At 53.4% G+C, this 23,407-nt stretch overlaps 5 protein-coding genes across 5 annotated transcripts; 4 read left to right on the top strand and 1 right to left on the bottom strand.

The window, feature by feature from the left end:
• Nucleotides 1-235: 235 nt before the first annotated feature.
• Triagg1_3849 (transcriptional regulator family: GATA type zinc finger) lies at nucleotides 236-3,696 on the top strand (the record flags this gene model as incomplete). The annotated part of the gene is made up of 3 exons (XM_062898187.1): nucleotides 236-675; nucleotides 927-1,272; nucleotides 1,630-3,696. The coding sequence occupies 3 exons, from the start codon at nucleotides 236-238 to the stop codon at nucleotides 3,694-3,696; spliced, it is 2,853 nt and encodes a 950-aa protein (XP_062757352.1).
• A 1,754-nt stretch (nucleotides 3,697-5,450) lies between these two features.
• On the bottom strand, nucleotides 5,451-7,764 carry Triagg1_3848 (uncharacterized protein; the record flags this gene model as incomplete). The annotated part of the gene is made up of 3 exons (XM_062898185.1): nucleotides 5,451-5,811; nucleotides 5,888-6,926; nucleotides 7,056-7,764. The coding sequence occupies 3 exons, from the start codon at nucleotides 7,762-7,764 to the stop codon at nucleotides 5,451-5,453; spliced, it is 2,109 nt and encodes a 702-aa protein (XP_062757351.1).
• A 2,110-nt stretch (nucleotides 7,765-9,874) lies between these two features.
• On the top strand, nucleotides 9,875-10,984 carry Triagg1_3847 (uncharacterized protein; the record flags this gene model as incomplete). Its single annotated transcript, XM_062898184.1, has 1 exon — nucleotides 9,875-10,984. The coding sequence occupies one exon, from the start codon at nucleotides 9,875-9,877 to the stop codon at nucleotides 10,982-10,984; it is 1,110 nt and encodes a 369-aa protein (XP_062757350.1).
• Nucleotides 10,985-11,591: 607 nt separating this feature from the next.
• On the top strand, nucleotides 11,592-12,461 carry Triagg1_3846 (uncharacterized protein; the record flags this gene model as incomplete). Its single annotated transcript, XM_062898183.1, has 1 exon — nucleotides 11,592-12,461. One exon carries the CDS (start codon nucleotides 11,592-11,594, stop codon nucleotides 12,459-12,461), a length of 870 nt encoding a protein of 289 aa, XP_062757349.1.
• A 4,836-nt stretch (nucleotides 12,462-17,297) lies between these two features.
• Nucleotides 17,298-22,254, top strand: Triagg1_3845 (uncharacterized protein; the record flags this gene model as incomplete). Its single annotated transcript, XM_062898182.1, has 3 exons — nucleotides 17,298-18,607; nucleotides 18,669-18,873; nucleotides 19,012-22,254. 3 exons carry the CDS (start codon nucleotides 17,298-17,300, stop codon nucleotides 22,252-22,254), a joined length of 4,758 nt encoding a protein of 1,585 aa, XP_062757348.1.
• Nucleotides 22,255-23,407: the final 1,153 nt, after the last annotated feature.

Raw genomic sequence — 23,407 nt, 5'->3', positions numbered from 1 at the left:
CTCTTGACTTTCGCCTGTCACAGGCCAGCCGCCATCCAAGCAGGACTATTACAGGGGTCGTTGCTTTTTTTTTTTTCCCTTTAATCCTCTCTCGTCACCCCTCCACTCGGCTCGGATTCGCATCATCATCCTACATATACCTTACCTTGCAACTTACGTACTCAGCAAAGCCGCAACCTATTGTGGCCGCCCAGTCATTCCTCTAAGCGTCGCTCTCAACAGCATCCCGCAATCCATGGCCGTTGTCAGCCCGATTGCGATGCACCCGACCGTCACAGAACACGATTACCGCTTTCCGCGAAGACCCGATCCCCATCGAAGTACCGACCGCATTTTCGCCCGCATGGATTCGCAAGACGGCCATGTCGCACTCACCAACGGCAATGCCGCCGCCGCCGCCGTGACGAGCGGGCAGCCAGCCTCGTCGTCAAAAAACAACATCCTCAACGCTGCCCTGTTCGACGGGTTCCAAAAGGTGGAGGCGAGCTCGTCCGACAAGGACAACGACTTCGACAAGATGCAGAGCGAAGATCCGCTAGCCGCCCAGATCTGGAAGTTCTTCACCAAGACCAAGCAGCAGCTGCCGAACCAGCAGCGAATGGAGAACTTGACGTGGCGCATGATGGCTCTGAACCTGCGCAGGCGTAAGCAGCAGCAGCAGAAGATGCACAACAGGTATTATTATATATTTTTTTTTCTGTCGTCCCGTCTCATGCCCGGCCATGTTCGTTTGATTGGTCTGTCGTTTCTTGCATCGCTGCCGTTTAGCAGGCTTGATATGGCTTGGCTTCTCCTTTGGGGGGGAGCGGAGCGGGTTCGCTCTTCATCACATCATCCCGGCACTGGCTGACATATTTTCTCTTTTTCCTTTTTTCCTCGCATCGCAGATCTCTCTCCCAACCGACTCAACCACAAAACACTCCCAGCGGCATTGCCCAGCAGCTGCGAAAGACGTCCGACATCCATGCTCAGGGCATGGATGCCATGAACATTGACGACTTCATCTTCGCCGAGGAGGGAGGAGCCTCCATCAACGACACCTCACCGCAGCCTCCTGCATCGTCTCTCTCCGGTCCCCAGACCGCCGCCATCAAGACCAGCAAATCATCCAAGCCGCTGGCTTCGGCAATCCCCATCAAGGGCCGCAAGGGTTCTACCAATCAGTTCGTAGCGCAGTCCGTCCCTGTGCCGCCACCTCACCAGCGGGGGCACAACGATGAATTCCATTACGTCCCTCGACATGACAGGAAGACGAGTATAGACGACCGCCGGGTGAGTCAATTTCGAGTCAATTTCAATATGGGAAAAACTATGACCCAACCCCCACCAGGGAGAACAAGCTTTTTGGGACCTCTTGGTGTCGTTTTTTGTTTTTTTTTTCTTCTTTTGGCGCGCACTCAGCTTCTTGCTTTCTTCCACCTTGATTTTTTTGACTTTTTTTTCTTCCTTTTCCTTTACTTTGTCCTTTCCTTTTCCCTTTCCCCAAGAAGCGCATTCTTTTCCTTGTCCAACATGGCGCCGTCTGTTTTCTCTCCTAGTCAAGGGTCACCCGACTCCCATATAAATACCTTGATTCCCTGGTTGACGTCCACGGAGCTGCCAATGGATGAGCTAACAATGGACAACAAGACGAGGAAACGGCCTGCCAACTTCTCTCCACACGTGAGTGCCATCAACACTAGCTCATCAGGTCTCAACCTCGACTTGGAAGCCGACTCTGAGATCAATGGATACTCTCTCGATAACTCTCACGGAATGCCCCTGCAGCACCAAATGGCCAACAACCAAAGTTCGGCCTTTAATTTGGATGCCTTTATGGACAATGACCCCCTTGGCTCCGGCCACTTCCAGTCCAACTTCTCCTTCTCCCCTTCCACCTCTCCCATGATGCACAATGGACCCTTTCAATCCATGTACAGCAACGCCGGGCTACAGTCCTCTCTCAACAACCCCGATTTTTACTCTCCAACCGGTTCAGGCTATCCGTCGGCAACATCTACTCCCATGCCCGACGGCGAGGGCGTCTATTTTGGCTCTCAGGACATGCAGCACCACCACCCGCACCACCGCCCACAGGGCTTCCGACAGAGCTCTTCCAACATCAACCATCACATGGGCCACCCGTTCATGTATGGCGACTCCAACGGCGCCCGTGGCAGCAGTGCTAACGGCAACGGCAACGGCAACAGCGCCGTCTTCCCCTCCACAACTTCAAGCTCGGAAGCAGTGCCGGCGTACAGTGCCGGCCCAAGCTCCTTTACGCACATCGACCCAAGCCAAGTTTTCCAGACTGATTCGCAGGTCGCATCTCCCGTTCTGCCGATGCAGCAAGGAAGCATGCTTGGTTTTGGAGGCGAGTCCGATGAAGATGACGGCAATGCCTTTTTAGACCGCGGCGGCGTTGGTCTCCACGGCGACTTCACGTCGGCCGTCGACGAGGCTGGGTCTTTTGGCTGGGACGCCTCGCTCCCAGGGCAGTTCAGCACGCAAGCTGCTCGCTTTCCCGGCGGCCCAACTCGCAAGCAAGTCCAGATCGGCGGCATCACGACTGATTACGTCGACACCAGTGGTGACTGGGACGGCAACAGCCTGAGCCGATCACACTCGCAGTCGCTTGGTCTCGGTAACAACAGCAACGGCAACAGCAACAACAAGCAGCAGAACAAACTTCCTCGCAACTCGTCAACGCCCTCGCACATGGCGTCCAAGCACAGCGGCTTCGAGCAGATTGCCCAGTCGCTCCCCAGCTCTCCGGGCGGCCACGCTCCGGGAACCACTTCGGGCTATTCGTCAGTTGCACCAAGCAGGCCGACTTCACCGCCCCCAAGCTCCAAGCATGGCTCCTCGACCAATCTGCATGCGGTTAGTGGTAATCCCGGAGAGAGCGGCGCTCCCACTACTTGCACCAACTGCTTCACCCAGACGACTCCGCTGTGGAGGCGTAATCCTGAGGGTCAGCCTCTCTGCAATGCCTGCGGCCTCTTCTTGAAGCTCCACGGTGTCGTGCGGCCCCTCAGCTTGAAGACAGACGTCATCAAGAAGCGAAACAGAGGGTCTGGCGCCAATCTTCCCGTCGGAGGATCGCGGAAAAAATCGGCCACTGGTTCCAATGCCGCCTCGAGGAAGAACTCAACGCTGTCGATGGCTGCTGCCGCCGCCGCCGCCGCCGCCGCTGTGACGAACAGTCAAGTCGTGACAACGCCTCCATCGGTAACCCGACCCAGCAGCAACAAGGATGGTGACAGCCCCAGCAGCAGCGGGCAGCACACCGCAGGCAGCACGCCGGGTAGCCAGTATGGAGGGGCCACTATAGTGGGCGGTAAAGGCGTCGTGCCGATTGCCGCCGCGCCGCTGAAAACAACGCCAGGGCCGGGAGCTGGAGCTTCATCATCTGCGTCTCGCCCGGCCACGGCGCCATCCAAGAGGCAGCGCAGGCACAGCAAGAGCGAGGGTACCTCATTATCGGCCATGGACATTGACGGTCCTGCAGAACCCGTCGGGCGACAACTCGGCACGACCCCCAGCATGCCTTCCATCTCCAGCGCCATGATGTCCAACGGTAACTTCGCCATGGGCCAACGCTCCATGATGGCATCAAGCATGGTGTCTTTGGGTGGCAACCAACCCAACATGGTCAATAGCGCCGGCGGCTCATCAGGCCCTCAGGAATGGGAGTGGCTGACAATGAGTCTTTAAAAGGCCACTGGATTTCTACTTTGATTTTTTTTTAACATTGATCCAAAACAAGGGGCACAAAACCACTGGTTGGCTTCTTTGCCCTATGAAAACTCCAAAAAATATTAATTAAAGAGCTGGAAGGGCTATTTGAAGGAGCAGGCCAAATGGCTGATAATACAGGCGGGTTGCGTTACTTGCAAATGAAAGTCTTGGGCGGTATGTAGGGCATTGGGCGCAAAAGAATGGGCATCTCCACGGCGCGATGGTTCAAGCAATGATACCTGGGTCTGAATTTTTACTTGCTAGCACGGCTGGTTCTCGCAGTCTGATGATTTTTATCCGGGAAAGAAGGGTGGAGAAATTCATGGGAGTGTTTTTTGGTTTGATATCCGCGCAACTACGGCGAAAAAAGAGGCCTTCACCGAAAACCAACAAAGGGCGGCTTCTCGCGCCTCGGCGACGACTCAAACTCCCTCGATTCGACGTCTACATAATCACATTAGGGCCATTAAAGCAAAGCAATACAAGGGTCATCCAATATGGCCGAGATGTGGACTGAAGATGGAACCTGGTTGATACATCTACCGCACAATTTTCGCCTCTCTTTCTGTCGTCGGACGAATGACTAATTCATAGATTAATTTTGGGATGGTTTGGGGAGGGCGCCTTCAGTTTGCTTCTCAACCAGTGCCCCGGGAGGAACGAGTCCGTTTTTTTCTTTTTTTCTTTTTCTCTTGTTGTCGTTATCCGGTCTATTTTCAACGTTTGAATGAGGGATATCCACCTTTTCCTTTGTTTCTGCCTTTTCGTTTCACGAGAGAACTCGATGGGAAAGGCTTTCTACTTGACGGAGATTGGCTGTGGCGCAAGGATAATTGTTTGTTTGTTTTTTCTATATATGTTTTGGGTGCTTCCCCCCTTGTTTTTGGATGACTGGGCAAATGACGGGAGGAGTTGATTGCACTACTTTACAGTTGGAAAGATGTTTTGACGTCGGTGGGAAGTGTTTCTTTCTACAGAGACAGGCTTGGCAATAAATTCCTATTTTTGGAAAGCTCCCATTTTGTTTAACAATGTGAAGACGGCTGACTGACGGGCATCAAACGAGTATCAAAATCACAAAACACAGCCGCCACTTTGGGCTCATGATCACGCTGACATCCATGCAAAAAAAGTCATACATTCGATCGTCTACCTGTGTACCATATACTCGTGCTCGTTACTCCTACATGAATGCATCAATTCCGCCCCGGAATCCCAATGCCAGCCCGGCCAACCTGGCAGTCCGCCCCCATGCCGTCCTTTATACCATGAGAAAGCCAGACTTCACACCAACCCGCGCGTCTTTTAAGTTTTTGGTCGATGATCCATTTCTCTGCAACTCCAAAACCATTGTTTACAAAGGATGAAAAAAAAAAAAAGAACGAAAAAGTGAAAATAATGGAGACAAAAGGAAATGGCTGGTAATAGCACATTAAAGGAAGTAGTTGACATGAGGTTTTTGATGTCAATGGTCGACACGTTGAGGGTATCGTAACCAGAATAAGAAAGTGAGAGAAAGTCAAAAGAAAACAGGGAAACCCAGAGAGAGCAAAAGCAAGCAAACAAAGCAGCGGAAAAATATGACATGATTAAAGAGGGGGAAAAAAAGACATCTGCAGTGATGCAATATCTCAAAAGTTTTCAGAAAAAGCCCCCAAAAAAAGTCAAGAAAACCTCGTCCGGCGGAATGCAGCCCTGTGATAGCACCACTCGTATCCCATTGGTCTGCCCTAAAACATGGTCCCAAACGACGACTCGTCCGTGGGGATGCGCTTCCGGGGGGCGACGCCGTCTTCCGTGGCCGGCTTGCGATGCCGGAACGTGAAGCCGACGAAGAGGCTCTTGCTCATCTCTTCCTCACGCTCGGCCATGTTCTCCAGCGCAGCCTGTTTGTCGTGCACCTCCTTGTACTTGGCCATGTCGGCATCGTTGCCGAAGTCGTCAAAGTAGCCGGCGTCTGTCTCCGAGTCCAGCTCCGGGACAAAGGGCGCCCGCGTCTGCCGCAGCGTGTCCCAATCCACTTCGGAAAAATACTGATGTTCGTAGATGTCCTTGATGTTGGAAAAACGTTTGGCTCGCGAATTGATGCATCTTTTTCCAATGTTAGCCAAGGGAGGTCGGGACAATATATCTGGTGGTGCGGAGGGAGGGGGGTGCTTTCACTCACGTTGTTATGAAACTCCAGGTCCGGTTGCTCAAGAAGTAGTTGGGGTCTTCCCAGACAGGCCGCTTGAGAACCTCTTTCCAATGCTTCAGATTCCGCCATGTCTCGTCGGGAGTAGCGCCAGCGAATGGCGGAAAGCCGGTGAGTGCCTCAAACAGCATGCAGCCCAAGCTCCAGTAATCTACAGTGTAGTCATACTCTTCCCCTCTGAGGACTTCGGGTGCCATGTAGTCGGGCGAGCCGACAATGGACTTTGCGTAATTGACATCGCTCTCGCGCATGGTTCGATAGTTCTCTCGACGCTCGGCCACGGTCCGCTGCCCAATCGGCTTGCCAAAGGGTACGGGAGTCTCCGAGGCCCGTTCCAACTTGAGTCGCATAGACTCTATCTTTGATGGGGCTAGAACGCCGGCAGCGAGACCAAAGTCGGTCAGCTTGACGTGGCCGGTAGAGTCGACGAGGAAATTTTCCGGCTTCAGATCTCGATGGATGTAGCCGAGCTTATGGAGGGCACCGACAGAGCAGAACATTTCGGCGATGTAGAAGCGGGCATGTCGGTTAGACAGCACCCCAGTGTTGTTGAGAAGGGTGCGGAAATCGCCACCGGGCACGTACTCCATGGCAAGGTATATGTTTTTGTCGTCCTGAAACGAGTACAGGAGCCGAACAAGCCAGTCGCTCTGGGCCGTCGTCAGAATATCGCGTTCTGTGAGAACGTGTCGAACTTCGTCCAGCTTGAAGAGCAGCTTCTTGCTCATGACCTTGAGGGCGCACACTTCCCGCGTGTCCTTTTTCTGTGCCAGGAACACCTGGCCGTAGCCGCCCTGGCCGACCTGAGTGAGGATCTGGAAGTCGCCCTGTTTCAATCGGATCCGGCGTTTTCGAAGGTTGGCTCGCTCTCGGCCGGTATACTTGGACCACATAAGCCCGTGAGTTTCGTCGTCCGTCTCGGGGGGTTCCGGGAACTCGGCCTTGAAGGCGGCCAGCCTCTTTTGTCTCGCGCCAACATACGTGAGAAGGTCAAAGTAATAATCGAGGAAATCTGCAAACAGAGAGGAAATTTCAGTCAGCCAATCGGTTGGTGGGCAGCAATGCAATATCCAGAGGTAAAGGATTCAACCCCTCCCCCGGCTCCCCTCCACACATGTACACACACAGAACATGGACTTACATAGCTGCGTTACATTGACCATTCGGCGAACATTGGGTCTCTGGAGAATCTCACGCTCCTCGTCCGTCAAACCGCGAACGGTGTTAAATCTCTTCGCGATAATGGGACGGTCCCTTGTCTCGTATGCCTGCTGGCGAGAGAGCGCCGCATGGCTGTGGTGGGGTTGGCGGTCCTGGTCGTGAGCGGCGAGACGGGGCACGGGCGCATTGTCCTGAGGCTGTCGCCTCCGGGGAGTGCCAGGCGATGCTCTGCCAGTGCCGGGAGACGCTCGGCCAGTGCCAGGTGACGCTCTGCCCTTTGTTGCGCTTTGTACGGCTTCCTGGACCGCAGCGCTGAGCTCCTCGATGGGCTGCTTGCCCAGGGGCTGTACGTGAGGCTGAGGGGGAGGCTGGGTGGTGCTGCTGGCCTTGCCAGGCGAAAGCGGAGCGACTACGCTTTGCGGGCGCGTCAGCCTGATGGGAGTTTCGACGCCGGGGGAATTCAAGTTCATAGCGGTGTCGAAAACTGTGGGGAGGTCGTGGGCGCCAGGCGGGATCGTCTTCTTGCTGGGGCTTCCCAGCGGCGTGTTGAGAGGGTTGATGAAGCTGTTGATGTTGTTCATGGTTGGGGTGACGGGGCGAGGCGCGGCGTCACCAGCCAGCGGCGGCTTGTCCTTGCTGCTGCTGATGCTACTACTGCCGGGGAAGAAACTCGACATGAAGCTGGCCATAATTTTTTTTTTTAACCCGCTGCAAGGCGTGACGTGGCGGCGGTGGAGAGGGACTGTCGACCAGGGGGACAACAACGATAGAGGCTGCCGCCGAATCGATTGGCTGGGGGGGGGCTTCTGCGGCGGAGGATATCTGCTTCTGCGTATGTATACTATTGCTAGCGGTATGTGTGATCAGGTATGGGTGTATGTGCGTTTGCGGATCCCCTCTCGTCGTTCTTTGTCTCTTGGAGTCGTGCAACTGGTCGAGGCTTTGAGGAGCGAGGTGGAGAAGGCGCTTGGGGAGATTGGAACAAACCCCAGAACGGTGAATGAAGATGAAATCAGTCTGGCCGCTAGAGAGGCGCAAAGATGTCAGAGAAGTTGATGAGTGATACTGTGGGCAGCGAAGAGAGAGAAGAAAGAGAAGAAGAGCCGGTTAGCTGCAGGCAGGGTCAAGGGAAAACAAACAAACAAACGCAAGGGCGGGGACAAGACGAGAAGACAAAGCAAACCCAAAACCAAAAAGCTTACTCGTACTGGTATTTCCGTCTTACTCTTTTTTCCTTTCCCTTGCGGCTCGCTGTGTCAAACGGGCTGGCGACAATGGATTCTGATTTGCGAGCCTCTCTTGATCGATCAAGGTAACATTATGCAAAAAGCGGCATGGGGGGAGCTTTTTGGGTAAGTGGGATGTTGCTGTGATTGGGCTGGCTGGGATCCGCCGGCCTGGGGAGGATCTCAAAGTCAACATGGTTGCAGCAGCAACAAGCATTATCGCGGGGTGGGGCGGTGCGATGCCCACTGTAGAACAGCAGCTAGCAGCGCTATCGGGTGCTAGCACTGGCCCTCCAGTAGCGTCGACAGCAGTGCTCAACGGTGATTTGTGCCCTGTAGCGCCCTGTGGCACCCGCTACGGAAGGCTGGGCTGGTGGCGGCCTTTTTGGGGGGGCGGCGGCGATGACCTCAGCCGCGGGGGGATCGGAATCTCAGCTTCAAACATCCTAGATTGATACTTTTACAGGGCTGTTTCAAGCCTCCTCAACATCAAATTTCGGTGCTGCGGCGTTGCATCCAGCGTGTCGTGCAGATGCCAATGGCAATGCCTATCCAGTGTCTCGATCTAGATTCCTTTCCCTGCGGATTTTTACAAGCTTCGCAGGCTTTGACTGAGGTTAATGTTGCTCTTGACTCTGCATGTGGATTAGCGTGTCTGGAATGTCTGAGCTGAAGGGCTCATTTCCATGACAACATTGAACATGTGGCATCCGATGCTAAATGGCACGGCCCAAGGGAGGAGAGAGGGGAATCAACAATGCCAGATCCCGAGCACTGGCTGGCTGTATGGTAGACCAAGCTGAGTGGAATCTGCCGCTGCTTTGTGTTCATGTTCCAGAGTCAAAGGGTGTGGGGAAGAGTCTGGTGGCTTGAAGCTCTTCCCTGGGGGAAAATGTCCTCAACAAAAGGAAAAACAAACAAACAAACGAATCAGCCCCCACATGGTCAATTCTGGATTATACACGGTAATTGTGTACTCGTATGACGCGGGGAAAGATATCCTCGGCCATTATATGACCTGGCAATGGAAGATGTGAGAGTTCCAGCTACTCCTCAACGCTTCTGTCGTGGTTTGCCCTACTCGGTACTCGTACACACTCTCTGCATCATGAATGGTGATGTCTTTCCTCCTGTCTCTATTGAGATTGTCCCATCGATTTATAACCTTCTTCCGAATTGTGAGGTCCAATCACTCCCTCTTTATTGTGTGTATCCGAGCCGTAGAAGCTACATGTACTCCGGATCAAGAATTGTCAAAGAAATCGCCATCAACGGGCGCAACAAAGCGTGCAAGGCCATTGACGACGAATCCATTCAGCCAACAATGACTGCTGCTGAAAGACGAGCCTTGATCCCAATGTGTTCCTTCATCTCACCCCATACATGCATGGAGTTGCCAACAGCCATTCACTGTCGATGGAGCCTATATAAAGATCCCTTCATCCTCACCATGACAGCCGTGAGTGTCTGTAAAAGTTTCTTGTTTCAATTCCCCATGCAAGGCCCAAGTTATGACCCTGTTGAATTATTCATGAGGCCGTTTCCAAAATCGAAGCTTTCCCCCATGGTCAGCATGGATGCATCATGCTGCGTGACTGAAGCATGTGCCGCAACCTCCATACAACCAAGCGTGTACAATTCGCAAACCTCAACTTTGAAGAGCCTTGAAGAAATACAGCACGTGATAGAAAGGCTGCAGCGAGTTCAGCTTCTTCAAGAACAGCGCATCAACGAACTTGAACGCCAGCTCAAGTCACACCATGGAAGCGTAGTCGAGTTTCCCTGCTTCTCTCGCCTACCTCCAGAGCTGAGATGCCTTATATGGGAGCTGGCTTTGCCTGTGCAGATTTTTCGGCCCTTCCGCTATCTTCAGCCTTCGTTCTTAGAATGGTCAACTGTCATCCCACCGGCCATCTCCCGTGTCTGTCGGGAGGCTCGATACGTTGCGCATAGGCATGGCGCCCTCTATTGCCATGAGTTTCTCGCTCCCATGTCTTGGGCATGGTTCAATGGACACAAAGACATACTAGATCTTTCCCCGTATCGCATAGCGAAAGATGGGTTCATCCCTCTGGAGGCAAAGCTTCTCAAAGAAGCCAAAACTATCCTGCTGGATGCGGATCACGTCGACAAACGGTTGATAGCCGGGTTGTTTGGTGAAGGTAGCCGCCTTCCAAACGTCCGCACCATCTACCTGATGGCAGGAAACATATTTCTGGCAGAAAGGCAATCTTGGCATCCCCATGCGGTGGCCCGACTCTTTGGGGACAAATCCTTCGCCCATGTGGACATAGAAGATGGCGAAGAGGTTGAGCGGCTTGAACAGCTGCTACTCGATATGGCCAGCGCTTCCGACGGGAGTTTCACGGACAAGTGGCACAGAGATACCATTTCCAGGCTGCAGACTCAAGTTCGGCCGACGGCCACCGTTATGGAGCCCTGGAAGAAGGCAAAACAGCTCGTAATGCAAGGGTGGATGTCGTACAACGTCGACGCTTCCCCGTCAGATGTCGAGAACCATGTCGAGGAAGACGGTACGATGAAAGAAGACGAGGTCAGAAAGTGGTATCCCCAAATGCCTGCAGTCAAGTTGGTGCAGACATTTGAGCTGTCGCCGGTCACTAAGCTCGCAAAGTGGTACAAAGATCATGGAAGACAGTATATCGAGGACGTAAGAGGTTGAATCAAGGGAGTGGAGCATGTCTGAAATGCCTACTAAGGTATACATGTATGTACCAGGTATCTATACGTAGGGGGGGTGGTATGTCAGTTTACATTGTATACTGTCACAATAATAAAATCCCACTCACTATAATCAACCAAGTGTTTTTCGCCTATTCAATCATTTGTAGAGGATTTCCAACTGCAAGAGAGCTGACAATAGAGTTCATATACCCCGAGGATGTCGCATGAGTAACCGATCAGCCCACTCAACCTAGCTAGTGGCCAATCGCAGCCGCGAATCTGATCTTATCAATCTCGGCCTCAGTCACCTGCCAAACGCCATTCGACAATCACTTGACCCCCGAGCAGGGGATCTTCCCCTTCCCCTTGCGTCTTACATCCCACTTTCTACAGAGCAGTTCCCTCTTCTTTCGAGCTCGTTTACCAAAGGCTTCCCTCGGGTAAAGTCGAATCGACAGCATTCGTCCTAGCAACGCATGACCGAGGAGCCCGCCTATAAAGAACGCCAATCTCGCCTGCTACCAACGTCAACTGTTGATTGACTGACTTGTGCTGACGCAAAAAATAATCATCATTGCTTTCTTTCATCTATATAATCGATAACCATGAAGCTCCTCGGTGTCATTGGTGGTCTCTCCGGCTATGCCGCCGCTGTCGAGCTCACCGCTCCACTCTTCGGTGACGGCTCCGGTGAGAGGCGAATCCCATCGAGCTACGAGTCGGCAGTAATGGGCCGCCGAGTTTTGGCCCTCTCGAAGCTCGGCACTTTGTCCACCGTGTTTCCCCAATCGTCATCTTCTGGCGAGGCCGACGCGGCGGAGCGACGACCGGACGGGCTCGACGGGATTGCAATCGGCCTACAGGATTATTACGGAGATTGCGAGGATCAAGGCAACCCTACGCTCCTGGCCATCAAGATCGCCACCAGCTTCAAGAACGTCCGTGCCGGGTCCAACCTGACTCTGGCCGTGGAGTGGAAACCGCCGTACCCGCCGGCCAAGCGCATCCCGCTCCTCTCTCGCCTGTCTGCATACGTGCCGTACTTTGGCAACAAGGAATACAACCAAGAAGCCTCGACTCTTGCCGAGCCAGACGTCTCATCTTACCCCTCGCCTCCAGACACGGTGCCCTACTCTGCCGCCAACCTGCCCAGGTTCTCGCTCATCGGCTATCTGGAACCGATCAACCCGGACATCAAGGAGGCCGTTCGGCTTGCTTCGTGTTACACCACCAAACACGGCGATGCCAAGTACTGGCTGCCTGGCAACCCCATCCACGCCAGCGAGTGGGCAAGGCTGGTTGTTACGCAGGTGTACTGGATTGGCGGCTTCGGCGACCGTGCCTACATTGGATGGATCCCCATTGACGAGTGGAACAAGGTCACCAAGGAGGAGTGGCAGAGCATCCAGTTGCCTGGCGAGAAGAAAGGCTGGAGCGAGTGGAGCATCAACGAGGCCGGTGCTGGTGAGCTTTGATGAATTGCGTGCCTCGAGTTTCGAGACGCGCCGACCTGTACAATGTGACGGACCATGTGTTTGTATGATGCTAGCAGTAGTACCAAGTAGTAACGGTAACATTACCTTTTTTTTCTCTCTCTCTCTCTTTTTCGGGTTGATGTTTCATCTTGCGCGTCTGTAACTGACACTGTCAGAGTTCGTACTACCGCCACGACTTAGGCAGCTTCGAGTACATGCACATGATCAGAAGAGGCCTTGTTCTACTAATGATGCTTTTGCTCGTCACGATTCCGTTAGATGCCTGTTCATAGATAAGGAAGTACATGTAAATGTGCTATACTTTGTTTGTGTGTGTAGGTAGTGTTTTACGTATAGGTAGGTATGTACAAATCCTTTGATTCTGTCAAGATTCCTCGTCGGTGACGCTCTGGGAAACCGCAACAATCGTGGAACACAGAGCGACTCCGTTAGTCAATCTCGAATGGAACCAAATATACAACAAGTTTCTTCATATCTATGCAAATGGTGCTTTATGCCCTTCAAAGCCCAATATATTCGCGTCGGAGCAGCCGCATTTCCGTTTGAATCGCCCGACGGAGAATTATCGGGTCTAGGGTAACATGAGACGGGGACTCGTCGACGTGGCCTTGCATCTTGACGATATTACCTACATGTATGTACAAAGCACACGTGCATTCTTGACGTGCATGTATGGAGTCCGGCTTGCTAGGTGCCCAAAGGTTTCCCCATTTCCCCCGTGGAGGCTGATGCCATATCTGCCCGACTCCCGCGCGAACAAAGCATGTGCTGGGCCTCGACCACGACGATTCAATCAAGTGCCACGAAAACCACTCCGTAATCAAGCAAGACTTGTCTCATCCATCGAGCGTATCCGACCCGAGCTGCTGCGGAACGGGCTTGATCCGACAGACGCTCCGAGGCTGGGCCAGGCTCTTTGCTTCGTCTACGCGGACGATCAAGGGGCGTCCGGCTATCACATGTAAAGCCCGAAGCATTTGAACTTGTACCACGGTCAAGAAACCATCGAACCCCGAGAGACGGCCTAGGTCGCGTAGCTACCTGTGTGCAATCTTAATGGTATTTGCTGTATCCGATCCCGGTAGGTGGCGTGTAGAATCTTGGTCTCCAGGTATGGCAATAGCCTGGTGCGTGAGACAGTCTCTGTTGGATCGCTTCCACATCAATTTGGTAGCAGCAGCGGTTGACGAGTCCCCGTTTTGGAGATGAAAGCTTCACATATACGGCTAACAGGTGTAGCCGAGTCTGAGTTCCAGTCTTTGTTGATGGGAAGCAGAACAAAAACATGCAGAGGCTTGAACTACAGTCTTGACCATCGTTCATCATCATCATCATCATGAACCCCCCTCACCAACATAGTGGATACTCTGTACGGAATAGCAGCCGACATATTCAGTCAGGCATCGGGGTGAAGAGGGCATTCTTACTGTACCTACGGACAAGACAATGTCTTGACCTACTGCGTCACACAGTGGGACAGATGGCAGATCTGGCTGTCCGATACGAGCGAGACCCGGGACTAGTGGTAGTAGTAGCCACCTTCATTCGTGCCGAGGGCAAATGGCAATCTCGGGGTCTCCAGCCCAGATGCTGGCATGCGGACTACTGCTCCGGGCAGTGGCCGCGAGACCTGGAAACCGAAGGGCGAGCGAGGCTCCCGGGGCCTGGGCCTGTGTACGAGTAGTACTACTGTATGCCTTTTGCCCTGCCAGGGTTGTCCATTCTCGACTCAGACGCCATCACTCCCAGGGTCGTATTACTAGAGCCGTGCTGCTGTACAAGCTGAATGCGCCCAACGACGAAAGGGCCATATTCTTTGCGTTGTGGCGCTGAGCTAGGTTGCCGTCCTTGCGGCAACGAGGGAGATTGTAGCAAACTTGAGCACGCCACTGAGAAAACCGTTATTGTTGCTTGCAAACGCTCGCTGCGCTGCCTCACCGCCTCTGACTCCGCCTAGAGGGAGATTGGGGCTTGAATGGAGGATTCGATGTCGAATGCCAAAGTGTTATCCTCGGAGGTGTATTGGTCAGGCGTCCTCTGAAGTGGCCAATACGAGAGTTGCCATTGGGATCGCAGCGGCGCCACGCTTGACAAAATCACCGACCAAGGAGCCCGCGAGTACAGAGAGGCAAGGGAGAGTTGTGTTTCGGAGAAAGTTTCTTGCATGTCTCGTACCTACATGCACAAGTGCTATCTTGGCTAGGTGATATCCATGATATCGGTCAGTTTGTTTGCGCCGATTATCACTTTGCATCGCGTGGCTGCATGCACATGCGGGCAAGGGCATCGAGTTACATGCGCTCTTTGACCAGAGGGAAAAGAGGCACCCCGGCCCTCGCAGCATACAGGCAGGACTCGTACATGCACTCGTACGGCAATACCTACAGACTCACACCTGTAGATGGGGATGGGGATGGAGATGGGACATACTGTACTCGTACATGCCCAAGCATGCATGTCGGTATCTTGTGCGGGGGTTGCATGCTGTCCGGAGTCCAAGTGCTCGTGCAGTACGGAGTAGATATGACAGATATCGTGCTACCTAGTAATGTAGTCCGTTTTCCTGATGGACATTGGTCCGCCATCGTGCCTTTCCTTGCTTTTAGTCCGTCTCGTTGTCGTCGGAATTACTACTACTACTGCACGCTTTGATCTTGAGTAATGGCAAGGCGAATATTTCGTAATGGCGGGCCGGACAAAAAAGCTCACCCCTTGTCAACGCGAGAAGATGGCGAGAAAACGTGGTATCAAGCAAAGTCACGAATCATGCAACTTGCAACATCTCCCCGAGGGCTCGAGTCTCTCCGGCCGTGTCTGGATGGACATTGTTCCGTCATCTTCTGCCTCTGCCTCTGCCTCTGCCTCTGCCTCGACTCGGCTGAAGGGGGGCGGCTGAACTGACCGAGCATTGGTTTTGCCTGGATGGTGCGTGCCAACATGGCCAAGCCGTACAACAAAGGCGCCAAAGAGGTGAAATGGTGCTGGCTCCGCGCTACTCGAGAGGTTATTTGCAGCTGGGATCCATCGAATCTGAGGGGGAAATTTTGGGGATGGGGGAATGGTGCAACGGGGTGGCCGCAGCCACACAGCAAATGTTGGTGGTGGCATGTGGCGCATTCGCGGGCTGGAGCGAGTTCCTGATTTGTAGAGGTACCTTGGCCAGTCCATCAGGTACGGAGCAAGCAGCTTTCCGTGGTTTAGCGCCCATGTCTGAGTGCATAGCGCCCGCCAATGGCCGCAGTCCCGCTACAAGGCCCTGAGCGATGCTTTTTGCCATTGAACTGGAATATCAAATCCACCCATGAGTTCTGGTGCCTTATCGCGCTGCTAAATTAATTGTTTGCCCGTCCGAAAGAGGCAGCACTGCACGCCCCCTCTGCTCGTCGGTTCCTGTTCCTGTTGCTGTAGGCATCGCGCCCTCTTGTGCCCAATACCGCAGGATAAATCCCCAATATCGCTTTGAGATTTGTGGCGGTTGAATAGGGGGGCTTGTGTAAGGTTCAATGTTTTACATCGTTCAAGCCGTCAAAAGGGCAATAGGTGCTGGCCCTGTCGATATTACCCGAGCTGCCTCTTATCGTCCCTGTGCGCTGGTGATTGAGGCGCTGCCAAGGTTACTAAGGTACCAGTACCTTGCCTTTCAGTACATGTAATTTTAGATCTGCTGTGCTCCACGCCCCGTGCTACTGCTTGTGCAGATAGGAAGTTGTTGTTGGGTCAAGTAGGTTAGTAGTGGTCACGCATCTCACGTTATACAAAGGAAAGGAGAGAACAAGAAAAAGAAGAAGAAACAAAAAAAAAAAAGCCGCGCAAAATCCGTTGTCAGGACCTCCTGTACGCTGGGGACAAGCCGCTAGACGACCTTGGAAGTTTCCATGTACAGTGCCCTCGCAGCCTTCAGGCCTTAGTGCCGCAGTACCTGCCTGTACTCGTACTTGCAGCTGGAGCACAGCACGGCTGTCACACCACCTACGGCGGCCCAAAGATTAGTGGGAATTGTGCGTCCAGTCAGCATCGCACAGTGTCCAGGGTACAGATACGGAACGCCCTCGGCGTGCTGTGCGACAGGTACAGATACAGACACCCTGCCCCGTACCTTGGCGAAACAAAAAATAGTTGAGGTGATGTGCTAAGGGAATTGAGCCGTCAGCTTCGCTCTCGCGGCCATTGTTCGCTCTCCCAAAACGCCTTTGCCGTCGGTCATATCGACTCCCTCCTTTTCTTCTTCTTCTTCCTCCCTCCATTCCGTCATTGGAACTTCATCTTGGCTTTTCTGCTTCTGCACTCCATTGCACCGCCTCGTCGGCATCTTCCCGCCCGAGATACGCACTGGACATCAACCGTCCTCGCGAGTCGTGCGGCAAGAGCCCTGATTTGCTGCCGCGCGCGCTATCGCAACGCCTGAGGCTGGGGCTGATATTCGGGTGCAGCGGGAAAATACAACTCCCTTCTGCCGGACATCGGTTGACGGTTCCGTACCTTCTTCTCGGGGCCCAAAAAAATCCAACGTCCACTCATCTTCCTCGCGGCCGTCGTCTGCCTCATATCGACCTTTTCCCAACCTCTCTTTTCCGCTGCGGCAACTGTCGTCAGGCTCGACCGGCCCTTGGAACGTCTATTCGCCTCTCCGAACTCAACCAGCTACCTATACCCGGCTGCTACCCGTATCGCACAGTATCGACTCGGTACCTACGCATCCACCTCGCCGCACCTACCTCTACCCAGCAGTACCTCGTACCTACCTTCGTTGGCATCCACATCTTCATACCTTAGCTAGCAATACAACGGGATGGCGCCTCACCTCCCGTCTGAGAGATGACCTCCAGGACCCCCATCGGCGTCCACCCGCGACCGCCGCAGCGAGCCCTCAGCAGCACGACGCTGCCGTCGGTTCAGCGGCCTCCGCCCCAACGCGCTCTGTCGCAGCAGCTGTTTCCTTCATCGCCGGTGCGCAAGGACTCGGCCCTTAGCGATGCCTCGAGCGACTCCTTCGACCCTGTCCAGGCCCAAGTTCAAGGGCAGGGCCAGGGCACAAACCATGCCCAAGGCCATGGTCGCCTTGTCACCACGCCGCGACGAGTCGGCTCTCGGTTGCGCCTCGAACTTTCCAACATCGACGCTCCTGGCAGCGTAGCTTCAGCATCAATGTCGGCCTCGGCCTCGGCATCTGTTTCTGCTGCTTCGTCACCACAGAGCCACACAACGTCGCGTGGACCGTCCATGGCTGACCCCGTAGATGTCGACGGCTCGAGCCCGGCACCTTCTCGGGCCTCGGCCACCGACTTCGACAATGATAACCATCCTCTACCCATGCCCAGACGACGCCCGCCGACATCACAGACATATCCAGAGCTCTCGAGGCGATTAGCAGCGCCTCCAAGGGCTACGCCAGCCCTCAAGAAGGATGGCCGCCCCAGGCCATGGACTGTTGAGGTTCCCAAGAACGCCCCGCGTTATCCCTCTGCGGATAAAAAGCCCAACCCTGCAGGTGGTGACCCGTTTAGTCGGGGGCTCTTTTCTGGACATGCCGACTTCTTTCCGTGGCATGGCGGCAACGGCAAGCACCACGAAGATGACTGGAGCCCTGAAGCGATTCAGAAGGGCACGTGGGATCGCGGCAACCAGAACGAGACGAGTACCGCGAGAATGACAATATCACCGGCCATCAAGCAAAAGACCGGCCTGAGTGCCCTCTCCACCATCTTCATGGGTGTGCTTAACCAGCGGAGGCATCGCGGCCACGTCACTGCTCCGTCGACCTTTAAGCCTCCTCCCCGCGTCACTCTTACCGATACTAAGAGGGAGGTCTGGATGAAGGATTTGGCGAATCCCGCCATCTCTCTCCGTCGGCTCAGTAGAACCATCCCTCATGGTATCCGGGGGCGAACTCTCCTCGACCAGTGTCTCAACAAAAGCGTGCCGACCGAACGAGCTGTCTGGCTGGCCAAGTGCGTCGGTGCCAACGAGATTCGCGCTTTCAAGAGAAAGGGAGCCCCTGGTGGCGCCTTTGCCATAGCAGGCGAATTCAAATGGATAAGGGATTGGACCCTTTTCGTGGAGCAATTTGTAGAGTCTGTTGCCTCTGCGTTTGGCGAACAAGACTGGAAGGCCAAGTTGACCTATGCGTGAGTTTGACGTCCCCATTCTTCGCCCTCCATTGAATCTGACTGACCTTTGTCCGATTAGCATACGACTGGCAACAAATCTTTACGCCGAACAGCTCCTTGACCGAGATCACTATCTTGATTGGATCACGTCTGGCCTGGAACATAGCACCCAGTCCAAGATTCCCATGTGGATCCTAATTGCTCAGATTTGCTGGGCCGACATCTTACGCTCCCGAAAGTATGGACGCCGTCTTGTTTACTCCCTTCTTGCCCATCTCAATACCGTAAGTCAGCTGTTCCAATTTTACGTTTCTCTCCCTGCTTTTTTATGGGCCCCCAAGCAATACTACCGTAGGAGTGAATAACGAGATTGAGAAGAGAGGGAACGAGTGGATACGTATGCTAACCGTTTGAAATGATAGATTCATATTCATCCTGACAAGGATATCCTCATGCAGCTATCGAGCCAGCTTTCCACCTTGTTATCCTCGCTCCTCAGGAATAACCCCGATAGCTTCATTGACCCGGGCCTTTGGCCAAAGTATAGAGATGCTCTAGATGCCTTCTTACCACGGGATGACAAAGTCGGCCGAGAAGCGTACCACTACATCAACATCAGAAATGGCCAGTTGTCTTTCACAAGCACTGCCTCGCCATTGGCCGGGCGACCACAGCTGGTGCGGCTTTTGGATGCTACGCTTCTTAGTCAGATAGACCGAGACCTGCCACAGAAGTGCTGGGCTACTGGAGACGACAAGGTTGATATCGTCAGGACTACCGTGGACTGGGCCACTTCCTTTTACCGTCCCGGCTTGGCAAGGGTGTACATTGCGGCCAACTTGATCAGGTTTTGGAGCACGCTCAGGGTCAACGTCACCGGTGCGATCCTCGAGCACATGGACACCATACCAGCCGGGGATGGGGGCCGGAAGCAGACCGTCTACCAACTGGTAACGGAACTGGTTCGCACTGGGCAGTTTTCGGTTCCCCAATACCTAAAGTGGCTCATGGCTCGCGGCGCCTGTAGCCACCCTTCCGAGGTCGATTCCGACGATGCTCCCTGCGCCACCAGACTGCTTATTCACCTCCCATTACGCTATCTCACTGAAGAGCAGAAGGATGATCGGGCCAATCTCCTGAGACGGGCTGCCAACTATTCTACTACCGAAGAAGCAAGCGACATTGGCAATGCCATCATGTGCGTTAACCACGCCTTGGGTCTACCCGTACATGGCCCCGTGTCCCGTAGAAATCCGGTTTCCTTGCGGAAACTTCTTCCTAGAATCATCAGCAGCTCAAAAGCTTTGCAGACGGCCGTGGGCCTCCACCTACGGGAGACTGTCTTGAGGCTTGTCAAGGCTGTGCAGCCCGTGTCTCTACGCCTATTCTCCGCGATACGCACTATTCTAGAGGGGACTCAAGACTTTTTTGCACTTTGCGACGTCTTGAAACTTTGCTCTAGAACAACCAACATCGAGGTGCTTGCCTCCTGTGTCGATACCGTCAACCTGAATCTCCAAGTCTTCTACGCTCAGGGTGGCGCGGAGCGTTTATTCAACATTTTCTTTGAGCGGCTAAAGGCCATCAATCAAGAGCAAGGTTTGGTTTCGCGTCCGTTGCTTGCTTCTCTCTGCTTCCTCTCCAGGCGGATGCCCAGCCGCCAGGAAATTTCAAAGTATCTGGCCCACGAGCTCGCCCAAAGTGATCGCAACAATGCGACCGATGCCTGCTCCCCCATCTCGGATAACATGGTCAATCCACCGTCGGGCGCTGATGGCGAGGTGTCGGAACAAATCGAGAAGCTGCTGGCTAGTGGAAACAGTATCGACCACCCGACCATGAATCGCCTCTTCGGATACATCATACGCAGACTGGAAGCAGGCTGGGCCAAGATGGATGACAACCGCAGGATCCACGCATCCCTTCTTACCCGCCTTCGTTTGTTCGACTCCCAGCATTTCGACAAGCTCATGTCCGACTGGGTTGGACGTGTTCGGTTGCTCAAGAGCCGGAAGCGATTGGATGCTGTGTTTCCCCTCCTGATCATAACTGATGCCTTGCCTGTTTCGTTCCTGGTAGGCCCTGCGAGCTTGACCCGAGCTGCCGCCCTAGGAGAGGCTGATGCGGCAGCGCCACCTGACTTGGCGAACCCAGGGGCAGTGACATATCTTCAGGAGCTGCTTCATTTGATCCTATCGAAGCTGCCTGCCGATACCGATCTTAGCCAGGAAGAGGCCTACCGCTTTGGCATCTACCAGCGGGCTATCCAATTTAATCATCACAAAGGCCTGCTTTCTCTCATACGCCACGCGGTCGTCGAATACGCAGACCTTCGAGCGCGAGATGGGAACGCAAACCTACCACTAGACAATGACACGTATCGCAACCGTGTGCTGGACGTTTTGCGACTCTTGATCGTGGTGCACACCGCGGATGTAACAGAAGTATTCAGCGCCAAAACTATCCCTCCGGCAGGGTTCCGCCTCGTCCACGAGATCATTGGCAGTCTATTCCAGCAGGAAGGGGATCAGGGCGCGTCGTCGGCTGCGCCTTATGACCAAATCTTGCGCCTGGCAAACGAGCTGACTATGCCCTTCTGTCAAATCAAGCTCAATATGGACCTTTCCATTCCCGCACCTCGCCAAGCCGACGGTGAAGATGGCCAACAGCAACAACACCCTTCTCAGTTTGATCTATTTGCCAAGGCCATGGATCGTGCCATTGAAGCACAAAACATTATGTGGACGACTATGCTTCCCTGCCTAAGTGAAGATATTTCTCGGCATTTACAGAGCCAGGCCCGTTCGCGGTTTTTGGATCTAGTACCAACTTCCTCATCGTCGCCCAAGGATCCAAGCAGTCTCCATGATACCCTTGCGAATGGCAATAATTTATACCTTGCGGAGAAGCTCCTTGGCGTTGTCGAGGCTATCGTTGTAGGCCAACAGCCGCCAAATACGGCTCAGCTCACCGGCGTCCTGGCCGACAGGTTGTCAGATCTCGTCGAAGTCGTTGTTGCGCCAAAGGATCAAGAAGACAAGATGAAGGGGTTGCTGATACCCATTATCGAGCACTGGTTACCGATGCTGCTCAAATTCGTGCTCCTCCACAGCGTGTCGTTGGAGCCATTGAGCGCATCTGTCATGACCACTTCTGCCCAAGGCAAGATAGTGTTGCCTCCGCACCACGAAGCACGAGCGCATACTGTTCTGACTCTCTGTCGTCTGTTCCTTGCGCTTGAAGCACTGCCGAGCCAGATTGTCGGCCCCAGTCTGCGGCAACAAGTCTTTGATGTCACCACCGTGTTGGCAGATGGCCTGCCGGATGACCTGCGCCTTCACTGCGCCAAGTCCATTCTTCTCGTGCCTGGCATGATGCCAAACTTGCACTCGTCTTCGGACGCTCGCCTATTCTACATCTTTAGCGTCCCGCAGCTCACCGCGACAGATGGGCTGATGCTTGCCCATAGGGAAAAGACGACGATGCCCCATAGCACAGCAGCCAGGGGCATGGGTGCAATGTATGGTATTGGCCCGACGACCCAGGAGAGGCTCTCCCCATTTGTTCTTCGGCGATGGGAATTACTGAGCGAGCCCACTCCCAACGTCGGCGTGAACGATACGAGCTTGAGTTTGGGCCTTTTTGAAGCCATTAGAATACACTAGTTTGTGTGTATTGGAGAGGAGGGAGTCTTGGCTTCTTGGCTTCCTTGCTGTCCCTTTCTCCTCTCATTTTCTCATTTACTTCTTTCTTATACTTGGGGCTGTTTTTGGTTTTATTTCCTGTCAAAGTCTGGGTTGCTTGTCTTTCAGCATCATATTCATCTCATCATTACGAAGCACCATCCAGCGCGCATAATGGCTACGTTCATGATCAAGTTTTTATGCGGCAGAGGAGAAACAAAAAGAAGAAGGCGAGCGGGGACCCCAGGCCCTTGCCTTAGAATGCATATCTCCCCCAAGGCAGTGCCTTTTGCTTCTGCATCTCTTTTTCTCTTTTTCCCCTTTTTCTTTTTTAATTTCGACGTTTTTTTTTTTTAATTTTGTTTGTCTCTCCTATTCAAGGAAGACGTATCATACCAGATGTGGAGATGAATATTCCCTAATTGCGATGACTCACGTGTCGGTTGGTAGCGAAAGGGACATGAAGGAGGTCGACAGTGGAAATGGACGCCCGTTTTGGGATCACATAGGGGGGAGGAGATACCTTAGAATGAGAGGAGTTGTGTCATCGAGAGCATAGCATTTTCTTTCAACCACCTTGTCTTGTTCTTTTTCTTTGTCATTTCTTTCTTCTTTCTTTCCTACATTTCATATCTTGTTAAAGGAGTAGGGGGGGATTCTTCGCCAACTTCTCTTCTTTGTGTGTTGGAGAAGCCATAAAATTGTGATACAGGAGGAAAGGGGTTAAAGAAGGATGTGACATATTCTGAAACTGACATTGATGTAGAAGGAGGCTCATTGCGAAGCATTGCCTGTGTTTTTTCTTTTCAATCTGGGATTTGGAGTTTGTTCTGTATTACGGCATGGATATGGGGAGAGGCTTTGAAGCGGGGTTTTGCTCTTTGCTGGTTGTTTCTTTTTGTTATGGCTGTTTCTCTGTAGGATACCTTTGCTGAATTGAATGACTTGACTTATATATACTCACACATAATGCTATGAAGAGTTACGGCAGAGGAGAACCGAGACAAGACGGAAAAAAAGGGGATAACATTCTATTATACATACTTTGAAGTTATCCTAACTTATACAATCTAGTTCATTCCATCCATCAAATCCCATCCACATCGCCCCACGACAGAAGAGAAATAAAGACGCG

This window comes from Trichoderma aggressivum (assembly GCF_033847375.1).
Source record: "Trichoderma aggressivum f. europaeum strain CBS 100526 chromosome Unknown scaffold_011, whole genome shotgun sequence".
Classification (NCBI taxonomy): Eukaryota; Fungi; Ascomycota; class Sordariomycetes; order Hypocreales; family Hypocreaceae; genus Trichoderma; species Trichoderma aggressivum.
This window is presented reverse-complemented; position numbering and strand designations above follow the sequence as displayed.